General features: G+C 54.7%; 2 protein-coding genes and 1 long non-coding RNA gene across 13 annotated transcripts in view; 1 reads left to right on the top strand and 2 right to left on the bottom strand.

Annotated features, from left to right (window-relative positions):
- The window catches only part of FAM160B2 (family with sequence similarity 160 member B2), a 14,850-nt gene extending 14,591 nt beyond the window's left edge, over window positions 1-259 (bottom strand). The window contains exon 1 of the mRNA XM_025044197.1: window positions 241-259. The gene's annotated coding sequence lies outside the window, so the exon portion shown is untranslated. The remainder of the gene's footprint in view (window positions 1-240) is intronic.
- LOC107195464 lies at window positions 7-10,060 on the top strand. Of its 2 annotated transcripts, none has more exons than XR_001516617.2 (3): window positions 7-259; window positions 8,521-8,616; window positions 9,984-10,060. It is a non-coding gene; the product is annotated as an uncharacterized LOC107195464 (long non-coding RNA). The 2 variants fall into 2 exon arrangements; XR_003045217.1 differs by lacking the exon at window positions 7-259 and adding an exon at window positions 301-754.
- Window positions 2,704-14,273, bottom strand: part of DMTN (dematin actin binding protein) — a 22,526-nt gene continuing 10,956 nt past the window's right edge. For 4 of the 10 annotated variants that reach the window (XM_015587052.2, XM_015587046.2, XM_006904365.3 and 1 more), the window contains 15 exons: window positions 13,357-13,562; window positions 13,014-13,088; window positions 12,473-12,628; window positions 11,555-11,599; window positions 11,086-11,185; window positions 10,638-10,694; window positions 10,256-10,408; window positions 9,332-9,456; window positions 8,615-8,720; window positions 5,033-5,097; window positions 4,816-4,864; window positions 4,645-4,652; window positions 4,402-4,467; window positions 4,044-4,124; window positions 2,704-3,891 (listed from right to left, as the gene is read on the bottom strand). In XM_015587052.2, the coding sequence (XP_015442538.1) occupies window positions 3,778-3,891; window positions 4,044-4,124; window positions 4,402-4,467; window positions 4,645-4,652; window positions 4,816-4,864; window positions 5,033-5,097; window positions 8,615-8,720; window positions 9,332-9,456; window positions 10,256-10,408; window positions 10,638-10,694; window positions 11,086-11,185; window positions 11,555-11,599; window positions 12,473-12,628; window positions 13,014-13,088; window positions 13,357-13,374 (1,218 nt within the window). In that variant the 5' untranslated portion in view covers window positions 13,375-13,562 and the 3' untranslated portion in view covers window positions 2,704-3,777. Of the gene's footprint in view, window positions 3,892-4,043; window positions 4,125-4,401; window positions 4,468-4,644; window positions 4,653-4,815; window positions 4,865-5,032; window positions 5,098-8,614; window positions 8,721-9,331; window positions 9,457-10,255; window positions 10,409-10,637; window positions 10,695-11,085; window positions 11,186-11,554; window positions 11,600-12,472; window positions 12,629-13,013; window positions 13,089-13,356; window positions 13,563-13,943; window positions 14,034-14,273 lie in introns of those variants that run through there. The other 6 variants (XM_015587055.2, XM_015587066.2, XM_015587079.2 and 3 more) reach the window with 6 other exon arrangements.

Raw genomic sequence — 14,273 nt, 5'->3', positions numbered from 1 at the left:
CGGGAGAGCGAAAGGGCGCCGGAGCTGGGGGCGCCGCGGCTGCGGGACAGGTCCCGCGAGGCGCCTCGGGGAGCAGGGGGCAGCGGGAGAACGACCCTTCGAGAAGGGCGAGTGGGCTCGGGAGGTCGTTTCCGTGAGGAATGAGACGCTTTGCAGGTCCTGCAAGCCTGTAGACGCCCCCGCCGCCACCCCCTGTCCCGCACCGTAGCTACAGGCCACGTGTGGCTGTGGAGCACGGACCTCTGCGAGTCCTAACGAGGTGAGGTGAATGTAAGGTGCATACACCCCGGGTTCTGACCACTTAGTACAAGAAAGAATGTAAAATAGCTCGCTAATGCGGTTTTATGTGGATTACATGTCGAAGTGGTAATATATTAGGTATGTTGGGTTAAACAGTATATTACTAAAATTAATTTCATTTGTTGCTTGCTACTTTAAGTAGGTACAGCGCTAGTCCACAGGTTCTGCAGGAAGTAAGTGGCTTCTTTTGCTCTTCTAGTCTCACCAAGGGAAGAAACAGAATGTGGGTTTCCTGTGGGGACATCACACCTGGGAAAATTACACCTAAGAATTACACAGCAAGAGCAGGGTTTCTTGGACTGTCCAAAGACCTTAGAGACCTGCCTTCTAACAGCCCACTTTACCCTTCTGACACCTCCACCCCCTCAGTAATGGACAGAGGTTCTTCCTGAAGATGGGGGCCGATGCTTGTTCAATGCATTTCTGCTGACCTCTGACATCCTGTGATGAGAGGGTAAGGCATTCACTGTCCCATTAGGTACAGGGGTAGCCCCTGTCACAGAACTGTAGGACCGAGAGTTGTGGGGTCTTGGGGCTCCACTGCATGAACCCTGCTTTTGGGTCCCATTCCCCAGAGGGGCTGCGGCCCACGAGACAATGACCTGCCCAGAGCTGGCTGTGTGCAGTGGAGTACAGCCTGCCATCCAGATTGAGGCATGGGGGCGGTCAGGGTCAGGGTCAGGGTCAGGGTCAGGGTCAGGGTTAGGGTTAGGGTTAGGGTTCCCTGAGCCAGGCTGAGCTAGCATTTGGAGCTCAGTTCTATGGCTGCTTAGGGAAAAAAAATGATAGGGTCCCTGGTGAGGAGTCTTATGGGAAATGAGAGGAGTCTTTTAGGCCAAAATGTGTATGAACAAAGGGAAGAAACCACCAGTCTTTTGTTTGTCAAGGAGGAACCTGGGGGGTCTGCTTGTGTGTGTGTGTATTTTGCGGAGGAGGTGCTGAGACACTCTCCCCAAGTTTTTGTTTGAGGGACAGAGCTCCACTTTTGAGTTGCTCTGAATGTCAGGAACTTAAAATTCTTTAGGACATAGTGTCCAGTCAGCCCCACCATAAGCATTTCCCAGTGCACTGTGATCAAATACCGCCTCAGCGTACACAGGGGTGCCGGCTTTGTCACCACTATTTACCTCGTCGGAACAAGTAAGCCCTGCACACATTCACCGACGCCTCACACTGAGCGCGTGTGTGGAGACCGTTCCTTTCATTAGCCTCCCAGTCTGCCCTCCCCGAGGCCCCTTGAGAGGCAACTTTATTTTGAGACAGACCTAGGTTAGCAGTCAAGGAACTCAATTGTTTGTCTCCATTCTCCACTCATTAGTTGTATGTCACTTCAGGCTTCAGATGCAATGTCTCTATTCCACAATTTTCTCCTTCACTGAAAGGATTAAAATGATTTGTGCTGTTGCCCTCACAGGTTTGGTGAGGGGAGTAAACAATATTGTGGATATACAGAACCCCGACCATTTAGAGTCATCGTTCACATTTGAGTGGTTCTCATCTGTTTGCTTTTGTTTTAGCCCAAGGGGCTAGAAACTTGTCCTGGGGTGGGAGGCTGGATTCGGTCCCAGCTCCAGTCTTAGGTTCACACTGGACCTAAGTCTCCTCCAACTTACTGGTCCTTGACCTTACTTAGCCACCTGACCGTACCCCTCTTCGGGCACTCCACACCTAGGCTCTGTTCCAGGCCCTTGAGGCCAGTCCCTCTGCCCACGAGCACCCACACCAAAGTCCTCCCTCTGATCTTCCAGTCAAATCTTCCCCTCTCCACCTCTTCAACCCCCAGGTCCATGTGCCTTCCCCCTGGAAGTCCTTGCCAAATCAACCAAGACCACATTACTCCTCCCTCGGCCTCCACTTGACCCTGGCTCCTGCTAGATAGAGTTCATCATTTCTCCATTCCTTACTTTTCTCTGCCTGATCCTCGACAGTCAGCTCACTGCCTATGCATACCCTGTTGACCTCTTCTGTGTTTGGCTTCCCCAGTGAACTGTGAGCATCTTGGTGCTGGAGGGGGCAGTCATGTCAGCTGTTGAGCTTGCCTGCCAAGGGGAACGTTTAGGGCCTTGACCGAGGACAGAGCAGCCTTCCCTCCTTACTGGCTCACATGTCAGGCTCCACGGCGTGTTTCTGTCCCTCCGCTGTCCACCATCACACAGCCCCTGAAGGAGAGGCGGCCAACAGGACTCTGCTGGACCAACCCCGCTTTTATGGCCCAGGTTAGAGAAGGGTGGTGTTTGTGCCATCTCTCTGCCTCCAACCCCATGTGCCCCCCCATTTGAACCCGTCTCTCTGCCTCCGACCCCATGTGCCCTGCCATTTGAACCCTCACTCCCATGACTTCCCTCAGCCTGACATCATCTGTCCCTCTCACCCGGACCTGGTGGCTCATAAATAACAAATCGATTTGGGGACCCAATGCAACCTTTTAATTCCAAGCAGAGTTCCCCTCCCCCAGCATCACACACACAGTGGAAAGGGAAGCCAAGGTCTGGGCAGGAAGAAAACCCAGACCTGGGCAAAAATATATATATAATTATATACACATATGTATTTGTAGAGAAGAAAAGCTGGGTGTGTGATTAAGGTAGGGCAGAGAATTAGGTGAGGCAAGCAGCTGGGGGTGCCCCAATAAATTACATTCTTTAGAGAGCATGGTGGGGGATGCATGGGTGTGGGTGAGACCTGGTAGCCAGGACACTCAGCCTGGCCTCTTGATCCCATCCGAGGGAGCCCCAAGGCCTGGTTCTGCCTAGGACCTGGGTGCCAGAAGGTAGGATTCTAGCTGGCTTTGCCCAGAGGTTGATGGGGGGCTGGGGTTCTACATAGGCAACATCTCCACTCTAAGCCAAGGCTTCTGGGGAAGCCACAGGGCTGAGCATGAGGCTTCGAAGCGTAGGATTTGCGAGGAGAGAACTGGGTGAGCTGGAGGGCAGGGCGCCTCCCCCTGGAGTCAGAGGCAGGAGGCCCAGGTGTGGGGGAAGCTCTGGTGAGGGGAGGAATGCTGGGCAGACACAGGGGCCTGGAGCTCTCCCTGCCTGCCTGCTGATTCCCGCCCTTACCTCCTCCTGCCAGGCCCGAGGGTTCCACCACCCACTGGTCAAGACACGGAGGCGTGGCCTCCTAGTGCCATGTGCACATCACCTCACTCTCACTCTTCTGGGGACCTCTTTTCATAGGGGGAGAGGGGTAGGGATTGGGCGCAGACACTAACTCTGTGTGTGCTGGAGTCCAGCCTGGATTTGCCCTGTGCAGTGAGGACCAGGGATGAGGGGAGGCCCCCGGCTCATTATGGGAGAAACGTCCATGTCCCACAACCCAGCACTGAGAGGCCTGTGCTCCCCTGGACTAGGAATGGAGCCAACACCACCTGTGCCCATCTCCCTGCTTCCCCAAGAGATGATGCTTTGGGGTCTAGTGACCCAGCTCCAGGGCCCTGAAGCAGCAGGGATGAGGGGCAGTCACAGAGCGTGGGGACGGTCAGAAGAGAGAGGCCTTCTTCTTGAGTTCGTTCCGCTTCCACAGAGCCAGCTTGCTAAACTCTTCGGGAGACATGGCGAATACCCTGGAGAAGTCCTCTGCAGACAGGTGCCTCTGTAGGGTGACACATGGATAGGATAGGAGGGTGGGGCTGGGCAGAGTGACGAGTGCCACTAAGACCTCGGGTCTCCCCCACCAGGCGGTGGGGGGGGGGTGCTGCCCACCAGGACCCCCTTCACCCACCAGCGCATTTTCCCAGCATATACCTCTAGTCGCATGCGATCCACACCCGGAGGCAACTTGGTTCGCCCCTTATTGGTTACCACCAGCATTTCGTAGGGATATATCTGGGGGGCAGGGGAGAGGACCAGTCTTATGCTCATAGCCTTTTCTGTCAGCGTAACCCCTTCAACTCCCCAGGCCCCTTTTCAGCCTGCAGGGACCACTGGGTTCATGCCACTTTGCCATTCATCTCCCCCAGCTCTCCTGCTGCACCCCCATCAGCAAATCCAGGAAGACCCCTTAGCGCATTCACTTCCCTGGCTTCTCCCGGAGCTGGCCCACCCCACTGTAGACGCTTCTATCCCCTGCCCACCGCCCCCCGGCTCTGCCCCTGCCCCTCACCTTCTGCTCCAGCACACAGGGCAGGGAGTTCCCCCGGTCCATCCTCCCCCTCTGGCCCTCTCCGTTCTGAGGAGACCAAAGCTGCAGTGAGCCGGAGCGGGGCAGAGAGGCCTCCCAGCCTTACTCTGGGCTTCTCATGTCCTCACCAGGCAACCCTGTGGCCCCACATCCCCCTCCCCAACACTGCAGTCACCCGTCCACGGCTGCTGGTGCTCCACATGCTCCCCTCCAGAAGGCACTCACCTGCAGGCCTGTGGGAGAGAAGACTCGTTCAGGCAGGCCTCCAAACCTGCGGGCTCAGCCTCCCCACCTCCAGCCACACAGCTCCACCCACATCACAGATGGGGCTGCCCTGGGGGCCTGCTTAAGCCCCTTTCCCGGCTCCCCTGGCACCAGGTCGGCCCTGCCTCTCACCTGGGCTTCCGGTCTCACTCCCAGAAGGGCTGAAGTCTGTAGACTGTAGCTAAAAAGGACACAAAGGGATTAGAAGGAAGCTGGCATGTTCCTCATTGGTCCCCTTCACTTTAGGGGTCTCGCTGCTCCCCCAGGATGCCAAGTAGCTCGGTCCCTCAGAGGACCCCACATGCACACGCTTCCCGTGTAGTCTGCAACCTCTGGTCTGAGACCTTACCCGGCTCAGGGTGGTCCTGCCGTAGGCGGGGAGAGAAGATGACTTAGATGTTCCTGTGTGCAAGGCTGGAAGAGAGCAAGAGACGCGTTCAGTCCTCTGGGCTGACAGTCATTCCGCCACCAGGAGCAGGGCAGTGAAGGGTAGACTAGGGGGAACCCGGTGGGCCTCTGTTGGCTACCGGCTCCTGCCCATCACCTTCGGCAAGTGACATCATGCTGGCAGCTCTGAACCACCTCTAATGCCTGCCCTCTCTCTAACATCAAGTGCACCAAGTTTACATTTGGGCCAAGTGCCCGAGTGTCAATGTCCACGGTCAGCCAGTGATAGATGATGAAGCTCACCCTCATAAAATGAACCTCTGGGATACAAAATACACCTATCGTTTCATCAAAATAATCGAATTACTACAATTTTATTATTAGCAATGTTAGTAATCAAGTTTCAAACATTTGACGGTATAACACAGAAACAATCATTTTCTCAGCACCGTCAGCTGCTAGATTGCACCAGCATGACCAGATGTCACTTTCAACTTGCATATTTCATAATATCGCACATTATAATTCAAGAAAATTGGTTTTCAGCAATAGGTTTGCCTAGAAAAACTTTGTACTTTAGCTTCATAGTCTGGGCAGATCTCAGCTCCTTCATCTCCAATTACTAAAAAGTGTTGGCATTCTGTAGCAATCATTTTGACCAGCATTCTCATTTAAAGGTTTAGCCTTGACAGATGCAAAACTATAAGGAACTGTCTTATTAAAACATTCTTATAAAATTTGTTATTCAGAAGTTTGATGAGAACAAAATGTGTTTTCAGACCTTGTTTCCCTTCCCCCCTTACTACTTCTTAATTTTTAAGGTACTTAATATTTATTTTTGTGTTGAAAATTATCTGCTTTCGCAATCGTCATTCATTATCGAAGCATTTTACTTTTGCGGTAGGCATACATTTCTACTTCGACTGGAAGAATTTCAACCTACAAGACACATAAAATGGTTTTCATTCCAAATTACTTGTAGAATGTTTATGTTTGAAACATAAATAAACATGTTACCATTAAGTTAGAACGACATGCCTGTTCATAATTCTGAAGTCGTTAAGGTCGATTAGCCATGAGAGTAACGCAGGCAATCCTACAATCACATATACATTCTGGGGCGCCAAAATGGAAGCTAAAGAGCTCATTTTGACTGAGTAGCAAATTCCGGTGGAACACAGACTGAATTCAACCTTTGGGGCATCTCTCTATCTGCCTCATTCTTTAGGCCTTAACTATTTATTCCACATTGTCTAAAAAGGCCTCTTATAACTCCACTCATCCTGAAATACCCTCCCCAGTGACTCTGTGGATGTCCTAGCCGCATGCACGCCTTCTGCTTCCTTGAATCCCCCGCCCCAGGGGCCTTCACCTCCACTCCACAGCAGGCAACCCCTTCAATGGCCTTGTCATCCATAACTGCTTCACCCTGACATCTGAAGCCCATGTGTCCCACCTTGTGGCCACAGCACCCTTCTTTGTTTGCAGTTTCCCCTCAGCCTTGTTCCCAGTACATCTGCTCGTCAATCTCCCGGGGACGTCCAGCGTCCCGATCCCAAATTCCCCTTGTCCCTCAGCCTGTGTTTGGGTACACAACTGCTTTCACCAGCACTCAGCAGCTCACTTGGCCCCTCATCCCACGGCACTTGCCTCACAAACTCTGCCCGGATCAGCCTACAGCTGCCCTCTCGCCTGCAAGCTATGGAGGTGAAACCTGTAGACTATCCAGATGGAAGGCCTTGTAGCAGCTCCCATTCCATGCAGTAGCTATTCTAAACCAGGGGTCCCCAATCCCCAAGCCAGGAATGGTACCGGTTCTCAGCCTGTTAGGAACCGGGCTGCACAGCAGGAGGTGAGTGGTGGGTGAGCGCGTGAAGCTTCATCTGTATTTGCAGCCGCTCCCCAGCGCTAGCATCACTGCCTCAGCTCCACCTCAGATCATGAGGCATTAGATGCTCATAGGAGCACCGGTCCCTGGTGCCAAAAACATTGAGGACCGCTGTTCTAAAGCTTCCCGAATCTCGGCAAGCTTTGCCCACCTTTGGCTCAGCAGACATCCTCCACTTCCACCATGGCCTGCTCCCAGATCAAGTCCCCAGCCCTCAGACTGAGAGTGAGGCCTTTTGAGGCTACCCACATCCTCAGGCTGGGTTCCTTCCCGACCTCCTCCTAACAACCTTCATCCGGATCTGAACGTGCGTGCTCTCCAGGGTACAGTGTGGGCACCCGTCCTGCCCCTCTCTCCTCTCTCTGCACAATCACATTATTCTCACGGTCTTATTACTACCTATAACCCGAAAACTCTGCCTGAGGCCTGAGTCACTCCTCAAGCTTGCGACTTGGTCAGACTCGGCTCCCACCTACATGCACTTCAAATCCAACACATCCCCAAACCAGTCTCTTCATCTCCCTGCACCGCCCCCGCCCCAAACCTACCTCTTTCAAGATCTCAGTTCCAGGTTTGTCATCATCCGGCACCCAAGACAAAACCCAGCCTGGTCTCCCCTTCACCTCCCACCTCTAATCAGCCATTGAGTCTAGTCGATTCAATCTCCTATACATTTCTCAAACCCATTCCTTCTTCTGTGGACCTGTGTATATTTTAGCCTTTACCTAGACTACTGGGAAGTGTGGCAGATTGTCTCCTAAGATGGCCTCGATCACTATCCCCCAGCCCGCGTGCCTTCCTGCAGTTCCTGTCATCAGGAAGTGACTGTCTCCCCTTCCCGCGTCTGTGCTGTCAGGGAGCTGCTCTGACCAGTGCGACACAGTGGAAGCGGGCTGTGTAGCTTCTGAGGCTGGGCTTTTACAGGCCTCACAGCTTCCAGTTTGGGGTTCTCAGATCTCCCCGCTCCTCTCCACCCGCCATGCTCTAAGGGCATCCGGGCTCGAGTCAGTGGTTTGAGGCATGGTGTCCAAAGCACTGGCCACCCCACCTCTTTGCCCTCATTCCTGCCCCCACATGGCGCACTTGGGATGATTCCAGGCTCCTGGAGGCCGTCTACGCTGGCCAGGATGTTTCCTGTCCCTCGCCTTTGTTTCCACCGTCCTCAGTGTCTGCCATGTCTTCTCCTCCACTGGCTTGGTTTAGCAACCTCCCAACCCTCCGACCCCAGGCCCTGTCACCAGACTCTCAAAGCACTCACTACGCACCTCTCATCTCGCCAGAATACCTGCAGGACCAAAACCCCAGTTTCCGAGTCAGTTTTCCCAATGATTGGAAGCTACCGAAGGAGAGGACTATATTTTTTCACTCTTTATAATCCCCAGTGCCTAGCGCATGGTAGACACTCAATAAATTTTTATTAAATTAAACAAAATTAGCTAATTCTGCTTTGGCCGACACTGTCCTCTATCATCTAGTCTTGCTCCAGGACTGGTATTCTTGCCCTAAGGACAGCATGAGCGCCTTGAGCCAGCAACCCAATTTTCTGTCTCTTATACCCACAGTAGCACAGTGCCGGGCATACGACAGACACCTGACTATTCGATTCCGGCCTCAGGGTCTGGCCAGGCAGACCCCAGCTCCCTGCGTGGCACTCACAGGTATGGAAGGGCGTCCGGTCGGGCAGGGAACGGGCTTTCCTCCGGGTAGGCAATGACTTCTCCATCTCCTCTTTTAAGATCATCTTTCCCAAGTTGGAAGTAACCTGGGAAAGGAGAAAGAGAGATGGGTCCAAGATGGAGATGCTCATTTCTCATCTCCAAAATGTTCGGAGCTGGGCATACTGCAGGCAGGAATGGGGACAGACTTCCTGGGTGGCTGGGCCGTGCCCGGGAGCCTGTGGAGTCTGTCATTCTGGTCTGATGTGCTGCCACGTTGGGTTTGGCCACTCTTGAGAGCAAGGAGTCAGAGCCACTCAGTGTAACTCTACTCCGGTGGCCTCCTCATCCCAGGTCACGATGCCCAGAGAACAAGCCTATGTAGCCGTCAGTGGCCTTTGCATGACTCCCAACACCCTCTCTCCTCCCCTGGAGACCAGCAGGCTGCTCTCTCCCATCCCCTCTTCCCATGAATTGCTCAGCCTGCTGAAACCTGGCACTGGGGAGACCACCATTTCTGTGCTTTTGACCCTAATATTCACTGGCGTTCCCCCTAAAGCAGCCACTGAAATCCTAGGAAAGAAGGGAAATTCCTTACATGCTCTGCCCAGGATGCTCTTCAGACATGGACCCATTTAGAACAGAACAGCTATGGAACCAGAACCTTTTTCCCCAGGAAGACACGGGGAGGCCGGGTTGGGGAGTAGCGAGATGCTACCTTACTGAGTTCCTCTCTTTGACGCTCCCTGAGAGCCTTCATCTCCTCCCCAGAGTCATCATCTTCCTCTTCCTCCTCCTCCTCTGCCCCTCTCCGCGATGCCTTCCGCTTCCTCCATTCTGTCTCTGAGAAGCATGGGCAAAAGCAGGCGTGTCAACCAACCGTTTGCTCAATAAGTATTTATCAGATGCTGGCTGTGTGTGCGGCACTAGGCTGCGCCTTAAAGCAAACACTACAGATTATCTTTAAACGAGAAAAAGAACATGAACAAACATCAACACCCCAGGCTCTATGGTTCGTTCATTTATTCATTCACTCATTTATTCATTCTTACTATGTGCCAGACACAGCAGTGTACACTGGTAATAGCTGACTGCCAGGGTCTAAGGGGAATGGGGGATTATGGGTGAGGGGCGGGGCGCACAGAAGTAAAGTCAGACAGGGTCTCTGCCCTCATTAAAATCACCTCTAGAAGGATTCTAATATTTGACTCATGGTATTTACTTAATTAGACTAAAATAAAATAAAATATAAAATAAAATAAAATAACCTTTTCTAGTGTTGCAGTGAGGCTGGGTAGGCAACACACATTCACACAACTTAAATTCACTGGGGACTAAGACCTTGTCTCGTTTCTCTTTCTCTTTTCCAGACCTATCACAGAACCTGGGACACAGTGGAAGTGTGACAAATGTCTGTCCAGTGGTCAAATAAATGAATGAAAAGAGACGAATGACTAACAAATAGGGCTGCTGACACCAGAGCTATAGGAATGCGAGAGGAGTGAGCAAGGAGCTTGCAGTGTTCCCTTTGGGCCACAGGGTGGAAGTGGGGGTCGGGGTGAGGGTGGGCTCATGGGGCATCAACCAGGGCTATGAGGCGGTGTCCTGGCCTCCCTTTCCCCTCTCCCGCGGTTTCGCCTACCCACAACGGCCAGCGATGGCGGGCATGGCCAGTAGTCGGTTTCGATCTTGGCTGGCTGGTTGGGGTCAGGTGGCTGGGCCGCAGGGAACTTGGATGACTCGATGATGAGGTCCTCGATGAGGTGCTTGCTCTGAGGGCTGCCTCCCATGGACTCTGCGGGCAGAGGTCACGGTCAGCCCACGCATGCCCCCAGCTCCCAACTCCCTCACTTCTCCCGTTTCTCGCCTGCGAGATCGTGGATGCGAAAACAATGCACGAGGAAGAGCACAGGGCACGGTTCTGTGCTGTTACGGACAGTTATTCTCCTGTCCCCTCCCAGCCCTTGGCGTGGCCTCCCAGCACGTAGCAGGAAGGGGACTCGGGTCAGTTAGGGGAACTTCACCTCTCTGCTTGTAGATGGGTGGCTTCTTGTAGATGTTGGAATCTGGGCGGGTGGTCTCTGTGGGGAGGGAGCAAGAGCGGGTGAGAAGGAGGGTGTGTCGATGGTGGGGGGGGCCAGGTCAGTGAGGAGAATGGAGACCAGTGGAACGGGAGAAGGTAGGACATTCATGGGCTCCTGTCGAAAGCCAAGACAGAACCGAGAGTTCTTAGAACTGTCCCTTAGGGGGTTGGGACTTTTTGCACTTTTCTGGTTGGGTGGGAAAGAAGACGTGACAGGATCCACCATCTTTGGGAGCTGTGCCCAGGATCATGTTATCTGGAGGTCTGGCTAGTTCTGTGGGGAGTATATACCCCAGACAGTGGGGCACTGAGAGCAAGGGGCTTGGTTTCCTGAAGGAAAAAAAAAAGTCTTAGGGAAAGGATGCAGCCGGGATGTCACTAAGACCTACCAGGGTGGTGGAAATGGGGCAGGCTGGTCCGGGGGGTCCCAGTGGTTCTTGGGGCTGACGCCTGAGAGATGGTTCCAGGGGACCGGCTGTCCGCCCACACCTGCAGAGCAGAAGCGAGGTTCACGGCAGCTCCCAGGTCCCCCACCCGACCCCTCCAACCCATGGAGACACGGCTTCGCCTCACTCCACATCTCTATCCTCCCACACTAGCAGCCACAAGCCCCCTACCCCAGGGCAGAGGCAGGGCATCCAAGAACTTGACCTGCTGATGGAGCCTGACCCAGGAGAAAGAATTACATGACGTCCTGGGTCAGACAGACAGATGGACAGAGCTGGACAGTGACAGGTCGAGGTCCACTGATTCCATCACCCCCTGGGCTCTGCAGAGCCCTGTCTGGATGCATGTGGGGGATGGGGGTTGGGCCTGTCAGAGCAGGGCTGGGCGGTGTCAGGTATAGGGCAGACTCACCTCTGGGGATGGTGGGGGGGATGTGGATTTGGGTGACAGTGAGCGCTGCAAAGGAGAGGAGATGGTCAGAGCCACAGGGTATAATTAAACCTTTATCCTTAGACCCCCAGAGGGGCTACTGCATCCCCCACCCAACTCTGTATCTTGCCTGCCCAATGTCTGGGCCACTTCTTCTCTATCAGTCCTTGCCACTATCCAGCACTAGCCCTCTGTCCTTCTCCCTTCTAGTACTTTCCTGGGCAGAGTCCGAAGTCTTTCCTAGGAAGTACCAAGAAGCCACAGATCCTGGAGTAGTGTGCTTGTGCTCTGAGGGCCAACAGAAGATGCCCGTGGCCCCGTCCTCAGAGCCTAGCAATGAATGGCAGAGACCAACCCACAAGCATCCGGGATGGGGTCCAGGCTCCTAGTCAGGTATTTAAGTCTCCCCCAGGCTGGCCCCCTCTTACTGCTCAGCCATGACAGTGCTCCTTTCTTGAATACCATTTATAACATACCTGGCGTGTGTGTATGATCTCGTGTACTAACTACCTGGTGAGGTAGATGGGCAGAGGTATCACCTCTATTTTACAGGCGAGGAAACCGAGACCACACCATCACACTGGTCACTCAGCTAGGACTTCTGGCCTCCAAGTTCAGTGCTCCTGGCATTTTCCACAAATCTGCTGTCTTTCTGCCCACTCCCACTCTCCTTCTATGTGACCCCTCTGCTGCCGCCATTCAAACATGGCCTCCCTGCTCACTACATGAAGCTCCCCTGCAGCCCATCTGCCGGCTCTCCACGAACACTCGGTCCTCACTGGTTGATTCCTGCACACGGTTCCCTTTCTTGTTTTGGCGTCCAGAAAAGAAAGCACCTTCCATGTGGCCAGAGGAGCCCTTCCCCCAAGTCTTGTCCAAGAGGAACCCCCCACCCCTCACCTCCCGGCTTCTGGGCAGCTCCACGTGTTCCAGGAGAGAGTAGGTAAAGTGGGGCTCGTAGATCATGAGGTCAGGCCGCTCGATGTCCAGGATGGCCTTGTCCTTGGGGATGGCGGCCAAGTCCTTATAGCCCAGCACCTGATTGTCCATCTTGGCCTGTAGGAAAATGGTGCCAATGGAACAGACGTGCCGAAAGGCTCACCTGGGATCCTGGCCTTACAAGCCAGATTTGCAATTTATTAGGAAGAAAATGGGCAGCCTTTTTAGATGGCAGCTCCTATAAGTTAATAATTTCACTATTTCATTTTAAGGGTTTAGAAAGTCGCCGTAAAAAACCTAGCACTCTGGGTACAACGAGACAGGTGAAACCAGGAAAATGGGAGTGAGGAAACCTCTGGATTTGGGGGTTCATTCCGCCCACCAGCTGTAGTAGGACCACGCGGAGGTGGGGGAGGGGGCAAGAGAAGCCGCCCAGGAGCCAGCGTGTCCCACCCCTCCCTCCTCCCAGCCTGAGGGTGCCAGCGGCGGGAGGAATACTTACCACGATGCTGGAGGGAGAGCCGGGAACACTGGAGCCTCGGGAGGAGCTGACGCTCCCGGGGGAGGTAAGTGGTTGCTGGGGAGAGTGAGAAGGCGGCCGTGGGAATGTGCGTGCGGGCGAGGGCCGCGGGCAGGCCGCTCCAAAGGCGCAGGATTGGCCAGAGGAGGGTGGACCAGGGCAGAGAAGACTCCCTAGGCCTCTGGGGCCCCGGGGTGGGGCGCTGCGGGCAACCACCAGGTGGCACCATCGACCTCGACCTGACCCTCGGCGGGAAGCCTGGCTCCACCCACCGCGAGACCCAGGCCCTCACTGCCCAGACTTGGGTGTATAAAGCCCCGCGCACCTTCTGCAGCCGTTCCATGCAGCAGGGAGATGACTGGTCGGGTCACTCGTAGATCCCTGTGCGCAAGGGGAGACGACAGGGCGTCAGGCTCGGCCTGGCTTCTGGGCGCTGCGCGCTCGGGGCCGCGAGTGCAGAAAGGGCGTCCCACTGGGCTGTAGCGTCCTCATCCCTCGGCGACTCTCCAGGCTGCTGGCCGAGTGCAGGGCCTGGAATGCGAGGGAGAACGTGCCGGCTAGGCCGTCGGGCCGGGATCTCAGCGGGCGCGGGCTGGGGCTGGGGTGCCCTGCGCGCTGGGCGGGCGGAAGGGTGCCGGGCCGTGCTGGGCTCAGGCTTTCCATTCGCTCAGCTGGGGAAGCGAGCGTGCCCGTAGACCAGGAGGCGGGAAAGTGGACGGCAGCACTTGTTTTTGAGCTATTGTTCTCTGGCTGGAAAGGAAATGACGGCAAGGGTCAGCCATCCGGGTGCTCTCACACCTGCCCTGCGGTGGGGCTGCTTGCAGGCCCAGGTTCCCTCACTGCGCCCTGCCTCTGCCATGCCTCTCGCCTTGGCTCAGTGCTGGTCCCTCGTCCCACTCCCCCTCCACCTACTGTCCACTGTGCCCCCTCTCTCTCATCTTCCGGGAAGGCTGAACATAGAGGGACTTAGTAATGCCTATGTAGTGGACAAACTGGGAGGAAAGGACAGGGAATGTAGCGGGCTTGCGGGGGAGTGGTCAGGCCATTGGCTGACTGCCGCCACTCTGCCCCTGGTTCCGCCCCGGGTTCCACCCTCCCATCCTCTGGTGAAGAAGGGAGAGGAGGGTGGAGGGAGCTCAAACCTCCATGTGCCTGTCCCTATACAGCAGTGGTCTCCTTGCAAACATTCAGTAAAACACCCTTTGGGGCCAAGGCCCCATCCCAGCCGCCCATAGCCTTCTC

The sequence above is a fragment of the Pteropus alecto genome, unplaced genomic scaffold (genome assembly GCF_000325575.1).
Source record: "Pteropus alecto unplaced genomic scaffold, ASM32557v1 scaffold160, whole genome shotgun sequence".
In the NCBI taxonomy this organism is placed as follows: domain Eukaryota; kingdom Metazoa; phylum Chordata; class Mammalia; order Chiroptera; family Pteropodidae; genus Pteropus; species Pteropus alecto.
Note: the sequence above shows the minus strand (reverse complement) of the source record. Positions and strands in the feature narration are given on the sequence as shown.